Source organism: Barbus barbus (genome assembly GCF_936440315.1).
Source record: "Barbus barbus genome assembly, chromosome: 6".
In the NCBI taxonomy this organism is placed as follows: domain Eukaryota; kingdom Metazoa; phylum Chordata; class Actinopteri; order Cypriniformes; family Cyprinidae; genus Barbus; species Barbus barbus.
Window position 1 is genome coordinate 22,554,934 of NC_136734.1, and position 16,571 is coordinate 22,571,504.

Below are 16,571 nucleotides of genomic sequence, written 5' to 3' on the forward strand. Positions count from 1 at the left end.
TTATGTACATTATTAGTTATGTACATGAAGTAATTAATTAAGATTAGATTTAGAGGTATTTCTGAGAGTGAGAATTTAGATTATATTTCTCAGAGTACCTTTAAGCTAAAAAAACTTGTGTTGTGTGAGAGAAAGAACGGTTTCGCATGGGATAAAATCACATAGTATGTCTGTGAACATGGAAAACTAGTCCTGTATGTGAACAGGGCTTTAAACACACTTTAACATACTTTCTTTCCACAGAGCGTGGGCCTCAGTTGGGTGTTTTCACAATTCTTTGACTCTTCTTCATGTTGTGTTGTGTGAAGGGTGTGCTGGAGAGCTTTCTGGGTACAGCAGTGACTGGAGCAGTCTTCTGTCTCCTGGCTGGGCAGCCTCTGACAATCCTCAGCAGTACGGGGCCAGTGCTGGTGTTTGAAAGGCTGCTCTTCAACTTCAGCAGGTGCTTCATCATCTCTATTTAGAATTTGACATCAAACCAACTACTGCATATACTCACCATCTAGCAGTAAACCTAATCTTAGGTTAAGCAACACAACTGTTTTCAACATTGATAACAAGAACTGTTTGAGCACCAAACCAACATATCGGAATGATTTCTGAAGGATCGTGTGACAAAGATGACTGCATTAATTCAGGTTTGTCATCACAGGAATAAATTACATGTTAAAATATATTCAAATAGAAAACAGTTATTTTTCACAGTATTACTGTTTTTTGCTTAATTTTTGATCAAATAAATGTAGCCTTGGTGAGCATAGGAGACTTTCAAAAACAAAGGATATCTTACCACCCCCAAACCTTTTAATGGTAGTTTCACGAGTTCACACTTACGTATATTTAGCACGAGTAAGGTAATGGGTATTTGGCGAGTATAGTAATGCGTAGTTGGTGTGCTGTCCTGGGGAAGGGCTCCGGGCTCAGGAATGGCCCGAACCCAGAGTACCCCCCATAGTGTGGTGAGAACTCTAGTGATACCTCTTGAGTGGAGAAGGGGTGGTGGAGGGTTGCTGATTATCCATCAAATGAATAGAGGTATGTCAGCTGTATTTATAGCCGTGCATTGATTAACTTGAGTGCGAACCTCCTGTGTTAATTAGGCTAAGTATCTGACGCGCTCCTCCCGAACTTTGTTAATAAAACATAATTTAGTTTTCATTTTTGGATGATTTGAAAGTTGGAGGGATTTGAGTTCATTTTCTGTCCATACTATCCTCCACAGGGAGCATGACTTTGACTACCTAGAGTTCCGTCTTTGGATCGGCCTATGGTCGGCCTTCTTCTGTCTAGTCCTTGTGGCCACTGACGCCAGTTTCCTGGTGCAGTATTTTACCCGATTTACAGAAGAAGGCTTCTCCTCGCTCATCAGCTTCATATTCATCTATGACGCCTTCAAGAAGATGCTGAAATTGGCTCATTATTACCCCATCAACTCAGACTATAAAATCGATTACGTCACACAGTATGACTGCATGTGTATGGCGCCCACTGATGGTAAGACCTGTTAAATCTCTTTCTCTGAAGTTGTCTTTTTTTTATGTTTAAATGCTAATTGGGCTTAGTAAACCTTCATCCATTTGCAAGTTTGTAAACTTACCTAAAGTTTTTACTTTCATTTTAAATTACGGACTGCCTTCTTAAGTCTCTGACCAGATGCAAGAAACGATGTGTGCTGACCAAACAAGAAAAAAAAGATTACTGATGCATATGGAACATCATTTTGCTCCGTGAAGCAGATATGATGTAGCGCAAAGTGACCTTTTTCCCCCTTGGTTGGGATCCAAAATGTTCTACTTTGAGTTCAAGTGCAGATACCATATTTTCATTCCTCTTCTTGACTAACTGGTATAAATTGTTGATAAAATGAAGTCGCTTGACTCACACTGATACACAAACAGTAGAAGCACAATAGTGTGATAGGAATGGATGTTTATAGAACTGAAGCTTGTATAGCTGCTGTTAGAAGGTGTCCAAGTTGACATCTGGCCAATGGTTTATAAATATGACCAGCATATATATTTAATTGTCCTATGTGTTGTAATATTTCTGGTCTTCAAATGAACGATTGTTCAATTTCGTAAAGATGTGTGACATGATGTCATGTCAGCTGAATTGAAAAAAAAAAAATGGAAACTTTAAATCTGTAGGATTGTGGTGTTGCAGTAAAGTAGAGTAGACTGAATATTTTTTACATGTTATATGATTTTAAAAAAGATGCCGCAGACAGTTGCAGAAATTTTGCTTGCTCAAAGTCTATTATGACAGCAGCTTCAGTCAATTTATTAGCGAATGACGGGTAACTTTTTCCATCTCTGACACTACAAACAGTAGACAGCAAGAACAGGAGTGGATACAGTCTGTAGTCATCTGTTTTGTTTTTTCATGCAGGTTTTATATTCGTGCGAAAGAATGTGTTAGTCAGTTATCACACTACTAAACCATTTCTCCACTGGGGCCGTTTGATATTCAGACCACTGAACAGTTACACAACTTTGTTTTTGAGGTTTTGAAGTAATAATTAAATCCCTTTTTTGTATCTGTGTAATGTATTGTGGCTGAGTTAGCAACAATTTTGACATTCACTTCATCTGTTTATTGTGCTAGTTGCGGTGTGTGTGTGGTGTCCTCAGTAGGAATGAAGGAGCAATCTAGGGGGCGGATGTGGACGTGATGTGGTTTGGGGTTAATCTCCTCCATGTGTGTGGTGAATTAAGTCCAAACGGAGAGGAGCTGGCGGGTGGGGCGCTCATCCACTCACGCTGCTTTCCTTTAAACCGCCGTTTGCTCCTCTTCACCCTCCCTCGTCTCCTCTCCAATTCGATACTGCAGAGGGAAACAACAGCTGTGTGGAAATTAGTTCCAGTTTGAGGAACCCAGCAAAGAGACTCTTTAAAGATTAATGCTGTGGAGAAGTGGTGAACATTTTACTGCGGTTATTGCTGGCTGGTTGGCACATATGTCATGCTTGACTCACCCTCAACCGTGATAAAATGTTTGGGCTTGTGCGAGCATCTGCTTGTGAAATCTATCATGTTTTTGAGAGTTTAAAGGATTTAGGGGTAAAAAAAATCATTCAAGTCTTGAGTCAAGTGTGTTAAAGGGATAGTTCACCCAAAAATTTAAATTCTGTCATTAATTACACACCCTTATGTTGTTCCAAACCCGTAAGAGCTTCGCACAGAAGCACAGAAATGTAGAAAGGACATTATTAAAATTACCTGTGACATCAGGGGTTCAACCATAATTTTATGAAGCTATGAGTATACTTAAATAACTTAAATAAAAAAACAAAAATAACGATTTTATTAAACAATTCTTCATCCGCGAGTAACCGTCTTCCGGTTTTATTTTGGAGAGTGGCAATATTTTTGTGTTGTTTTTTGCTACGAGTATTCTCGAAACGTCATAAAATTATGGTTGAACCGCTGATGTCACATGGACTATTTTAATGATGTCCTTACTACGTTTCTATGCCTTGGCTGTGGTAGGACCCTTGCTGTCTATGGAGGGTCAGAAAGCTCTCAGATTTCATCAATAATATCTTAATTTGTGTTCAGAAGATGGACGAAGGTCTTACAGGTTTGGAACGACATGAGGGTGAGTAATTAATGACATAATTTTTATTTTTGGGTGAACTAACCCTAGTTCAAATCTTACAGTTAAATGTTACAGATAAAATGGGAAAATGGGTCCCAAAAATGAGAAAAATTAGTGAAAACCTTTTTATTTAGCATTTTAACTTTTATTTTTATTTTTATTATTTATTTGACATTATAATGTTTCAGAATTTTTTTAAATACATAAACATTGTTTATTTCCAGGTTTATATAAGATTTACAGGTTTGAACCCCACTGTGTTTTTGGTTCTTTCTAAAGGCCACTTCAGACCTTTAACCTTTGTGTTTTTCAGCCAATTCTTCAGATGTGTACACTGATCCACTTGATTCAACATTGGTCTGGACTGTAAATTACAGTGATACAGTAAGTGTTTCAAAACATCACTGAAATATGTGTAATACTAATAGGCTGTAATACACTACATGAGAAACACACTCCTCATTTATAGGAGAAACAGGACAAATAAAAAAAACAATATATGTAATAAAATCAGCTAAAAATATAAAACATGTTTATATCCTCTGACTGGTAGAATCATAGTCTGAAAAAACAAAAAACTACCCATTATACACTACATGATTTTCTGTGAAATCTGTCAACTGCTCAAAATCTGTATACTGGCACTGACTTTTGGCAACTTTTATCAACTGCTCCAGACTAAAAAGGGTGCAAAAATCTGGACAAAACTTGTGTTGTATATTTCAGCCTTAAGACTTTATACATCTAGCAAGGTCACCAAATACATTAGAGAAAACTTCCTTGTCCTGGTTATGTTCAGAAAATACACGGTGCTTTGTAATCCTTAAATTGTTGGCTGTTTTCATAAAAAGTTTTCTCCAGACCTACCTGATGTTTTGTCCTCTTCTAAAGCCAAACTGAGCTCCCAGTGGCAAATAATAGAGGTCTCTCAATGGTTTCATTCAGATGTACTCCTCAGTTTGAGATCAATGAAACATAATGCCCAAATCCTTGCCAATATCTTTGTGACTGAATGAGCCATAGCTCATGTTTCGCACCTTTTGTGCAAACTTGAACAGTAACAGAATCATTGTAAAACTTCAGAGAGGTTGAGGACAACAAAGCATCTGCCTTCAAACAGAAACTGGAGAGCGTTTAATGTTCTGCTACTGTCTTTGTTCATTACACAAGTGTCACTCAACTTTAAATTTATGTCTTGGGTTCAAGTTACTGTAGATCTGCACTAATAATGCAGATCACCACACAGATCACAACTGGTGATATTAACAGCGTTAAACAACTTGGCTCAAGTTGATTGGTTCATGTTGCAGCCAATAATCTTGCTGCTTTACATTTGAATGGCTGGTTAGCATCCACGTGAGCATTTTTCAGCACGCTTTCAGAGTTCCTCTGAAACCCTCCACCTTCCCCAGCTCCACCTGTATAGATCTGCTATGGGTTATTTTATATGCTATTTGTGCAGCAGCAGTATGTCTTAAATACTCATAGCGTCGTATTGCCATATGCATTGGTAATAGCAAGTTCCTGTACTTGCTTGCAGCAACAGCAGCAGCAATAATCTACAACTACAGCAATAACTAGCAGCAGCAGTGTAGCGGATCTATTCCACCAAGACCAAATACATTAACATTGTCATATCCATTACCATGCTAAAATCTTCTGAAAGTGTCATGATAGAAATGGTTTTGCAAAGACTTACTCCTGCTAGTTTCATGAACGAGACAGTTACAAGGAATGTCATGATTTTCTGTAAACTAACTACTTAAATTTTGTTTTTAAAAGTTTGATCCAGACACCTGTAGATTTGATGTTCTGATCATGTCTTTGTGTCATTTGTGCAGCGCTTGAATGCCAGCTGGTCCTCACTGTCAAAGAAGGAATGCTTGAATTACGGAGGGGAGCTAGTGGGCAAAGCCTGTGGTTTTGTGCCCGACATCACCCTCATGTCCTTCATCCTGTTTTTTGGCACCTACACCTGCTCCATGTGTTTGAAGAAATTCAAGACCAGCCCGTTCTTTCCTACTACTGTAAGTAGAAACATTGTCCACCTGTGGCGTGTTTGTGATAGATTTGTCATTTGTGGCTGTAATCATACTGCATGTGTAGAGGCAATCAATATTTAGCCAAACCCTGTCTCTAATCCATATACTGTGGGCAGGTAGGCAATTGTTTTGCCAATCCAGTCTCTACTCCTAATAAATACTGCAGTTGTTGAGGCCAAATACTACTGACGTCATACTCATTACTTACAATAGTTGCTAAAAATCATATTTTTCTATTTTCTTAGGTGAGAAAACTCATAAGTGACTTTGCCATTATCCTGGCCATTTTGATCTTCTGTGGTGTTGATGCTCTTGTTGGGGTCGATACGCCAAAGCTCATTGTGCCAAGTGAATTTAAGGTAATCTTTCTGTCTGTATTGTGTGTCTTTTTATTGTAAAATGATGTTCACTCTGAGGTGCACTTCTAAAATTGCTCCAGCACAGACCTACAGTATACTGTACAAAAGTTTGGGGTCTGCAAGATTTTTTTTGAAGTAAGTCTCTAATGCAAGGATACATTTATTTGATGAAATACTGTAAAAATGGTGAAATATTGTTACAATTTAAAATAGCTGCTCTTTATTTTATTATAGTTTTATTTTGAAGTGTAATTTATTCCTGTGATGGCAAAGCTGAATTTTCAACAGCCATTTACTCCGGTCTTTAGTGTCACATGACCCTTCAGAAATCATTCTAATATGCTAATTTGGTGCTCAAGAAACATTTCTTCTTATTAATGTTGAAGACAATTGTGATTTATTTTTTTCAGGATTCTTCTGATTCTTTAAAATAATTTATGCATATAATAACATTATAAATGTCACTTAATCAATTTAATGCATCCTTGCTAAATAAAAGTATTCATTCCTTAAAAAAAAAAATCTCAGTAATTCTAATTCACATGACAAGAACCACATCCTAGAAATGTCAAATGAAAAACTGTTTCCAAACATACAGTATGGAAGCCCACAGAGGCCATGCATTCATTTATTTCTATCTAACTTTATTGACATGGCTTATCTTTACATAATGAGTTACATTATAATTTTTCTGTGGTTATCTAAAAAACAAGCAGTTTATTTACAATAAGTTTTATTCAATGTATAAATAGAATAATGTGTCTAATCAAGAGATTAACTTTCATTAGATGTTATTTATTTGTACAGAATGTTTTGGCAGGGTGAACACTGCATGGGTCAGTACATGGAGTGTTTCTACTCTGGTGGCCAGAGGGTCTGCTTAATAGAAATAGATTTTGCTCAGGAAAACAAATATCAGTGGGTACATTGGCTGGCATTCTCTGTTTGTTGCTTCTTAAGTACAGATTCAGTACAGAGTCAGTGCCAATCCACTCAGGACGTTACTATTTGTTTCCTGTAAACATTTGCCAAGTGCCCTGACCGCAAACTTCTGTGATCCTCAAACTGCACTTCCCTCATGTCCTCAGCCAACAAGCCCAAACCGTGGCTGGTTTGTGCCACCGTTCGGAGGGAACCCCTGGTGGGTGTACCTGGCAGCAGCTCTGCCTGCCCTGCTGGTCACCATCCTGCTCTTCATGGATCAGCAGATCACCGCTGTCATTGTCAATCGCAAAGAGCACAAGCTGAAGGTAGGCCTGTCGTGACTCTGCTGTGTGATTCTCTCCTGAGCCAGATGCTTTATCACGCTCACTTTGAGCCGCCCAGGACCACAGGAAACACTCACAGTGCCATTGGCTACTATATCGGGACATTTATAGACAGTCTCTTACAAATAGAGCTTTTTATCTTTTGTCTGGAGGATGTGAATCAGCACTTGGAGTCAAAAAATAGCATTATTTAAACAGATGGTCTGATGCAAACCAAAGGGGAAAAAGCTGCACATCAGTAATGCAGGAATTGATATTTGTTGAATTATTGATATTAAATTGGAAACTAAAGGTAAAGCAGTTTGATTTTCTAATATACGGAGTTTGTAAGATGATAGCTAGACAGGTTTTATTGATAATCACGAAATCTTCAGAAGGCTATATTATATTTAAATCATTTTAAATTCAAACTCAGTGCTTCACCAAGCAGTTTCACCCCAACGTCACACTTTTGGTCCAGATTCTGAGTGGAACAATGAGGAATTGTGAACCAGACAAAGGCAAAGCATTTATTCTCTTTTGGCCTGTAATGTGAGACTGGCCTCAAAACATTGTGTTCTCTCACTATAATGCCTCCCCATGGAAGAATTACACTGCTCTGGTGACATATTGTACTGTACTTTTGTGTGATGCAGAGTAGTTTTATTTGTTAGAATAAAGCACTTGATGGATTATTTAAAGGGACAGTTCACCTAAAAATAAAAATTCAGTCATTGTTAATGTAAAAAAAAAATGTTTTTGATACCTCCAGTAGCATTTTGTAAACAACCTCTTTTCTCTGTCTTGATCAGAAAGGTGCAGGCTATCATCTGGATCTCTTCTTGGTAGCTGTGCTGTTAGCAGTGTGCTCTTTCATGGGTCTGCCGTGGTATGTAGCTGCTACAGTTATTTCCATCGCCCACATTGACAGCTTGAAAATGGAGACAGAGACATCCGCTCCTGGCGAACAGCCTAAATTTTTGGGTGTCAGGTATGTTCTAATGCATATAAAAGATGATTTTTTTGGTGATTCCTATGTATTTGTACAGTGTCGTGGCATAAAACTGAAGTATCTGACTATGCCAGTAGAGCTTTAGAATGACTGGTTGATTACAGAGTTGGGCTCAGTGGGACGCCTGTTAAAATGCTGCATGTTGGGCTGAACTCCAGGGGGGTTTATTGATGCAGCTGTAAGATGAACAAACGTAAACAGGCCTAGTTCTGCTGAAAACACACTGTCCCCGTATTTAGGTTGTATTTTTAATGCTTCTCTGGTTTGGTTAAGCAATCCAATATGATTTAATTCTCCAAAGTATTTCAGATATTAATGATAATTGATATTATAATTAGAAATGATTAGTAGTCATTAAGGAGGTGGGTCTAATGTTAAAGATGCGAGCTGGTAACTGCAAGATTGCAGAAACTGTCACCATTATGCCCCTGATCGGAACTACATTCTACTCCAGGGGGAATAACTTTGGATAAAAGCATCTGCCAGCTGACTTCTCCCTTTAATTAAAACAATGATACACTAAATGTCTGTTGGTCTGTGAAGATTGTATAGCTATATGCTTTATTGCTGTGTGCACCTGTTAGTCATGGGTGCAGCTGAAATAGCCAGCTCTGATAACATTCAACAGTTTGGGGTCAGTAAGAATTTATTGTTTTGTTTTGTTTTTCAAAGAAATTTATACATTTATTCAGCAAGGACATGCAAGATTGATTAAAAGTGACCTTTTTGTTTCAAATAAATGCTGTTTGAACTCTCTAGCCATCAAAGACTCCTAAAGATGAAAAATGTATCACATAAATGTTTCTTGTGAAGCAAATAAGCATATTAGGAGAGTCATGTGACACTGAAGATTGGAGTGATGGCTGCTGAAAATTCAGATTTACATCACAGGAATAAATTACATTTCAAAATGTATGAAAAAAAATAAGTTTTATTTGTAATTGTAATTTATATGTACTTTAAATTTATTTGTACTGTATTTGTTGTTGTTAAAATAAATGCAGCCTTGGTGATCATAAGATACTTCTTTCCAAAGCATTAAAACATCTTACCAACCCCAATATTTTGAACTGTAGTGTACTTAAAAAAAAAAAAAAAAAAAATTGTAATTGTAATTTTTGTAATTGCCTCCTCTTCAGGGAACAGAGAGTCACTGGTGTCTTTGTCTTCATCCTCACTGGTCTGTCTGTCTTCATGTCTCCTATCCTCAAGGTAGCAATACAATGACACAAACACATTGCTGCATGTGTTTGATTTTCTTTTTCTTTTCTAAATGAATAATTATTTTTCCATAGTTTATACCCATGCCAGTGTTGTATGGAGTCTTCCTCTACATGGGAGTGGCTTCACTCAATGGAGTTCAGGTGAGTTACCAACACAATTCTGTGCTATATAAAACTGAATTAAAAAAAGCCTTTTAAATTACATTTTTGGGACATATTTTAAATTGGAATTTAATAAAGTGGAATTAAATTCATACATGTATGTATGTATATATATATATATATTCAAATTGGGGTATTTACAAAAACATTTGATTATTTTAATAATCACCATTTGAAATCCTTTGACAGTAACTTATATGTTTTTAAAAGTATGTTTTTCTTTTTAAATATTGCTCTTTGGTTCTCAGTTTATGGACCGGCTCAAACTGCTCCTCATGCCTGCCAAACACCAACCAGACCTGATCTACTTGCGGCATGTGCCACTCAGGAAGGTCCATTTATTCACTTTCGTCCAGGTGCTTTGCTTGGCACTCCTCTGGATCCTCAAGTCCACTGTGGCTGCCATCATCTTTCCTGTTATGGTTAGCCACCTCTTTCACCTGTTCTCGATTTAATACTGAACATTAATCCTGGAAGCGGCTGTGACTACAAAACTGAGAGCTTCAAGGCTAAATATTACACAACCAGTCAAAAGGTTGGAATACGTAGGTCTGCGCTTTTCTCAAACCAAGTATATAAACAAATGTCGGACTTGCATCCTCAGTACAGACTTCTCGAGTCTCCGAAATTGGCGAAGCACATTTTAAATAGGTGCTGTCTTTATAAATAAAACTCAGATTTGAGTTTTAAACTACCTCGTGAGCAGGGACTTTTCCGAGGGGTAAGTTTTTACCCGGAACTTTATTTAGATCCTGGTTCCTGTGGTGGAAACACTCCGAGTACCAGCCCGTAGTCCCTAGTTCCTGGGGAAAGTTCCTGTGGTGGAAACAGGGGTTAAGACTGCATAAGAGACTTCTTTCAGAAACATTAAAAAACTTGGAATTATTAAAAACTGTTGACTGGTATAGTACTTGTGCCACTTATTGCATCCCACTAGATAAGTGACAAAATACATGTCACACTAGAATGTTGGTAATGTTGATATGTTTGTCAGTCAGCAATAATAAAACAGTATTATTTGCAAAAAGCATCTGTAGTATGTCCTCTAACTGAAAGAGCACTGTGTGCTATTCTCATTGGTCAGATCTTGGCTCTGGTTGCTGTGAGGAAGGCGTTGGACTATGTCTTTTCCCAGCATGACCTCAGTTTTCTGGATGATGTCATACCCGAGAAGGATAAGAAGAAGAAGGAAGATGAGAAGAAAAAGAAAAAGAAGAAACAAGGGAGCCTAGACAGTGACATGGAAGATGTGAGTGTCCTGTATTAGTATTAAGAACACTTAGGGCTTTGGAAATAAGTTCACTTAGTTGCCCTTTAATAATGTCTTAAAACCTATGTATGATACACATTATTTTCTGATGATTTATTGATTTATTGACAATTTTTTATTTTATTTTATTTTTTTACTTTTTCTTCAAATTGTTCCAATGACAAAGCAAAAAGATTATAAAAAGCATCCTCAGTCACACTCTAAAGATACTTGGTTGTCATGATTGTCAGACAGCTACTGTATAAATATTCTGTAACCTTTTTTTGTTTAGTTTAGTAGTATTAAAATTTGGGTGGTTGTGAAAAAGGAAGTGTGAACTACTCTGGTGTATATGTAGATTCAGCTCCTAAAGCACTCTTTGACCATTTCTCCCTGTGCAGTCTGACTATCCTTACAATGAGAATGTCCCCAGCATTAAAATCCCAATGGACATGATGGAGCAGGAGCCTTTTTTAGGAGATAAGGCCTCTGACAGTGAGTAGACTGGACCTGGGGCCTCACCTCAATTTGTACCTCTTGAATGATTCAGCATGAGCATTTTGCTTTCTCTTCCTTTCGTATGCGGTGCATTCTACCACTTGCTCCTCAGTCACATAATGGCTGTGGAGTTTGTCAGTCCTTTATGGCAACTGACGGCTTCATTACCTCTTCTCGCCCTGTCGTAATAATTTTGCTTTACTTTTGCAATTTTAGTTCATTGTTCACTGTCAACTTGAAATAATAGTTCACCCAAAAATGAAACTTTTCTGAGAATTTACTCCCCCCTCAGGCCATCCAATATGAGTTTGTTTCTTCATCAGAACAGATCTGCAGAAAATGTAGCATTACATCACTTGCTCACCAATGGATCTTCTGCAATGAATGGGTGCCGTCAGAATGAGAGTCCAAACAGCTGGATTATTGCAAATGAAAAATATTGCAATAATCCAGAAGTAGTCCACTCCATCAATTAACGTCTTGTGAATAGAAAGGCTGCATGTTTGAACTTGAAGATATTTTGACTTTAATTCATCACTTCTGGCCAAAATACGAGCCCATAACCCATATGCTTCACCCAGTGAAAATGTCCATCCCCTGTTATCCTCTTTCAAGATACAACTGTTTTTATTTGTTAATGGTGCTTGTGCATATTTCTCTCCTTATTCAGATGAGTTGACTTTTTCACTGGATAAAGCAATATCATGAATAGAGGACATGTATTTTATCTAAAAGCAATGGTTGAAGTAAAAAAAAATTCTTATAAATGAATGTTTATTATAATCATGCAGCTTTTCGCTTCCCAAGACATTAAGTAATTACTTATGGAATATTGTGATGTTTTTATCAGCAGTCTCTCATTTTGACGGCACCCATTCACTGCAGAGGATCCATTGGTAAACAAGTGATGTAATGCTAAATTTTTCCTAATCTGTTTTGATGAAGTAACAAACTAAATACATCTTGGATGGGTTGAGGGGGAGTAAATTTTAAGCAATTTTTTATTTTTGCATTAACTATTTAACCATCTTTTGTGTCATGCTAACATGGATTCAGGGATGATGATTGAGATTGAGAATAATACAGAAAATATAACTTTTTGTGTATAATAAACTGTAGCAAAGTCTCTGCTTTCTTTTCTACTAAAACTTTTAACATCTTAATTTGTAGTTGTATTAGGATGTAATTATCTAAAGAAAATGCTAATTAAAAATAATCCCATGGAATCCCAGCATATACTCAATATGAAGTCATTGGAGATCTTTAGTCTTCAGTGATTCTGTTGGCTTTTTTGCATGTGTCTGCTGTATAAAGTGTGCTGGTGCTGTTGATCCTGTATGATGAAACTGCATGAAGGTGGTATTATGTGTATATAGTGCTTGTGTTCAGCAGAACGTCTCTGTTACTTACGTAACCCTCGTTCCCTGATGGAGGGAACGGAGACGTTATGTTGATGACTACATTAGGGGATTCACTTGGGAGTCCCAGTCACCTCTGACTTTAAGAGAAAACGCCAATGAATATTGGCTAGTGGATTTTGCATACCTGAGCCACTCCCCGTGCATATGGGTATAAATAGGTGACAAGTGCATCCACTCTTCAGGTTTTACGCTGAGGAGCCGAGAACTTGTCCCTGACTGCCAGCGATGGTTCGAGGTTGTGGCATGGGGACATAACGTCTCCGTTCCCTCCATCAGGGAATGAGGGTTAAGTACGTAACCGAGACGTTCCCTATCTGTTGGTCACTTTGAGTTATGTCGATGACGACTTTATTGGTCTATGGAAAGCCCCACAACCTGAACCCCGTCACAAACCTATGGCATTGCAAATGTTGACAAGCAGCCGCGTGACAGACAAATTCCATGCAAAGGCTGGAAACTTCCCACCGCCCCAGTGCAAATTCGCTGCCCTTGATACCCGCAGGGACCAGAGAGGAGTATAACTCTGCTGGTGATAGCCAAGCCGCTGTTCCTTTCCCAACAGAAATTTGTTAACAGAAGGGATTTCGACCTTCAGTGAAATATTGCTTCAAGACTTTCCTATTTATTGTTACAGCTTGGCAGTAATGATGGGGAGGCAAATCTACCAGAGAAGGACGCTACGAAGACCACATCCTACCCGTAGGGAGGTATCTTGTGGAAACACAATATGGACTGACCCAGGCCTACATATGTAATGGGTCTCTGAGGCAGGTCCTACCTGAGAGTAGGGATGGAATGACTGCGAGCAGAAACTGACAGAATGACCTGTCAAAGGGAAGACACGGGTTCACAGAGAGGGGAACCTTACCGTGGAAGAATGCACATATGGGATTGCCCGCAGGGAATCAAGCCATATGGACACAGAGCCCAGTACAGGGAATGACCGGAGACCCGGGCAAGCTAACACCAATACTGGGCCTGGCATCAGACTGCTCCGCCCAGTCTGACTGCTAGGGGTGCTGGAGGATACCCCACTAGGGTTCGCCATCTGGGGAACTTACTGGAGGAGGAAAAAGGTGCTCGCATCCCCGGGTGAGGTGGAATGGCGCAGCAAGCATGACACCGGCCAGCTCTTCCCACAAATTACCTGTTACCCAACACACGGGAAGAAACTAGCTCAATGTGGAGACTGTAAAATCTCACGTAGGTGTTCAGTGTCGCCCTGCCCGCATCTCTACAAATATCTGCCAGAGAACACATAGGGGGAGGCAACACTCCGTGTGGATTGAGGCCTCACCTGGGGGCATGGCTCGCCTTGGGATTGGTACGCCATGGCTATGGTATCCACTATCCAGTGGACCAACCTCTGCTTGGAGACAGCCTTCCCTTTCTGCAGACCTCCGTGGCAGACAAAGAGCTGCTCAGAGCTTCTGAAGCTCTGGGTGTGGTCCACGTATATGTGCAGTGCTCTTACGGGACACAGCAACACCAAGACTGGATCTGCCTCCACCGAGGGCAGTGCTAGCAGGTTCACCACCTGATCACGAAAGGGCGTGATGGGAACCTTGGGCATGTGTCCAAGCCGGACACATGCCTTACTGTAATCCTCAGATTTCTCAGAGCGCCAGCCGGCGGTCCTCTGCTCGAGCCAGAGAGACCGGAATGGGTGGTGGCAGAGGGTGCCGCTCTTTTTACCATAAAAGAGGCGTGATCGCAGCGAAGTCATGCTCATACGCCCACAACAGGTGCATGAGTCATCCATGAACGCAGCTTCAGTGTGTTTGATGTCCAGACACTGAAGACAATGATCGTATCCATCATCAGAAGACAGGTAATGACCGCAACCAATAGGACAGAACACGGACAGAACGGCATCTTTAAAACGACGTGAGCCGTCCGTGATTTGCTCTTTTAGGAAATTTGCTCTTTCAGTTGAAGTGCCCAGGGGAATCACTGTTGACTGGGACACCGCTGTTCGCACCGTACCGCCAACTCAAACAATTTTCCTCAGAGATGAAAGGGCTTTGTGGAGATCAGCACCCTTCATTCCACTCAGTTTCGAAGCAAAAATCTGAAGAGTGGATGCACCTGTTGCCTATTTATACCCGTATGCACGGGGGGTGGCTCAGGTATGCAAAATCCACTAACCAATATTCATTGGCATTTTCTTTTAAAATCAGAGGTGATTGGGACTCCCAAGTGAATCCCCTAATGTCGTCATCGACATAACTCGAAGTGACCGACAGATAGGGAATGTGAAGCCATGCTTGTGTTAATAATGGACCATGTATCTATTCCTCTTGCAGGAGAAAAGTCCCCTTCAGTCCTTGACCGATATACATCATGCTGAAAAGCGGCACTACTTTCAGACCAGCCCAATGTCAAGGTATGCATCTCAAGCTGCTGTGTGTTAGTAATATGTATTTATAGTAAGGATAGATTACCACATAAATAAATAAATTGAATACCTATTCCGAAGTTGACTCATTGAATCTGTCTTTTTTTTCAGTTCAGAGAGACTGCCATTAAATGTGCCTCAGATCAAAATAGATTTGGACCCAGATGACAACAATGGCTATTACTGGAGGAGTCGAGGGTCTGAGACATCCATATAACTCCTCCAATCTGCTACATAGATTTTTTTAGCTCTTCCAATTTGCAGAAAGCCATTTGCCAAGGGATGTTTTATAAAGACCGTTCCCCATTACAGATCCTTTTTGTGAAGACTAAAGAACGGTTTGAGGAACGTTTGTCTTCCACTCACTTAATCACTACAGTTTGCAAGTAGTAATCCCTAAATATTATGCAATTTACTTCGTTTGATTTATATGCTGAGCTGTAGAGAAATGCTGTATTTGTTTTCACATGGTTCTACAACCACTCTCTCCATTACTCATCCAATACAATATGAATATTTCTACCAAATTCACTTAACATGACACTATTTTCCTTTTCCTCATTTTTTGCTGCTCTACCTTTGTTTTACATGGTAGCCATTATGTAAAAAAAAAAAAAAAAAAACCATTTCCATTTTTTATTTGCACAGCATGAGATTTTAATGATAATTTTTTTTTTATTGTACATCTTGAGCAAACTATTCAACAAATGACTTCTATTATGATGTAAGAGAACAATATATTATATATTATAATATTTTATTATAATATTTAACTGTTGATTAACTTTTTAATGATAGTTAATGTTATTGATTGGCATTGAGCCTGCTATTTTTCATATTGTTTCCTATAATATAATGTGGTATTAAATTTAATGTTTCCTTTAACAATATTTATGCCTAATTATCCAGATACATTCTGATTAGCTTGATTAATTAAGTAAGCCTAATAATTCATTTAGCATTTTAAATTGTGTTAATTTGCATTTGCTTCATCACCTGGTTATGGAAACCTTAAAAAGTCTACATGTGTAAACCTACATGTACTCCAGGGTCTGTTGTCCTGCAAATGATTTTCCTAAGTGGCTTAAACCTGAATTGCAGTAATACATGAAGTTCCTTTAGTTTTAAGATTGTCTCATGTAATTCAGATCACTTTTTTATTATTATTTGTGCTTTATTTACTTGATGTCTAGTCACTGAATGTCATATTGCAATTTGTGTCATTTGTAAAAATGAGTCAGAAAATGTCAACGATATGGTACATGCATTTGAATGAAGATGACATTATTGCATACAGTGCATGTGCTAAACATGTTCTCTTTGATCCTTGAAGAACTCAATATCTTTTGTTGAATCCTGCTAT

General features: G+C 38.7%; 1 protein-coding gene across 1 annotated transcript in view; it reads left to right on the forward strand.

The window, feature by feature from the left end:
* Positions 1-15,812, forward strand: part of LOC306871778 (electrogenic sodium bicarbonate cotransporter 1-like) — a 54,833-nt gene extending 39,021 nt beyond the window's left edge. Inside the window, exons 12-24 of the mRNA XM_079419926.1 lie at positions 309-442; positions 1,223-1,494; positions 3,911-3,981; positions 5,439-5,624; positions 5,885-5,998; positions 7,087-7,248; positions 8,058-8,236; positions 9,397-9,469; positions 9,553-9,621; positions 9,891-10,064; positions 10,727-10,891; positions 15,117-15,196; positions 15,320-15,812. Coding sequence (XP_079276052.1) covers positions 309-442; positions 1,223-1,494; positions 3,911-3,981; positions 5,439-5,624; positions 5,885-5,998; positions 7,087-7,248; positions 8,058-8,236; positions 9,397-9,469; positions 9,553-9,621; positions 9,891-10,064; positions 10,727-10,891; positions 15,117-15,196; positions 15,320-15,425 — 1,785 coding nt within the window. The 3' untranslated portion in view covers positions 15,426-15,812. The remainder of the gene's footprint in view (positions 1-308; positions 443-1,222; positions 1,495-3,910; positions 3,982-5,438; positions 5,625-5,884; positions 5,999-7,086; positions 7,249-8,057; positions 8,237-9,396; positions 9,470-9,552; positions 9,622-9,890; positions 10,065-10,726; positions 10,892-15,116; positions 15,197-15,319) is intronic.
* The last annotated feature ends 759 nt before the right edge of the window (positions 15,813-16,571 follow it).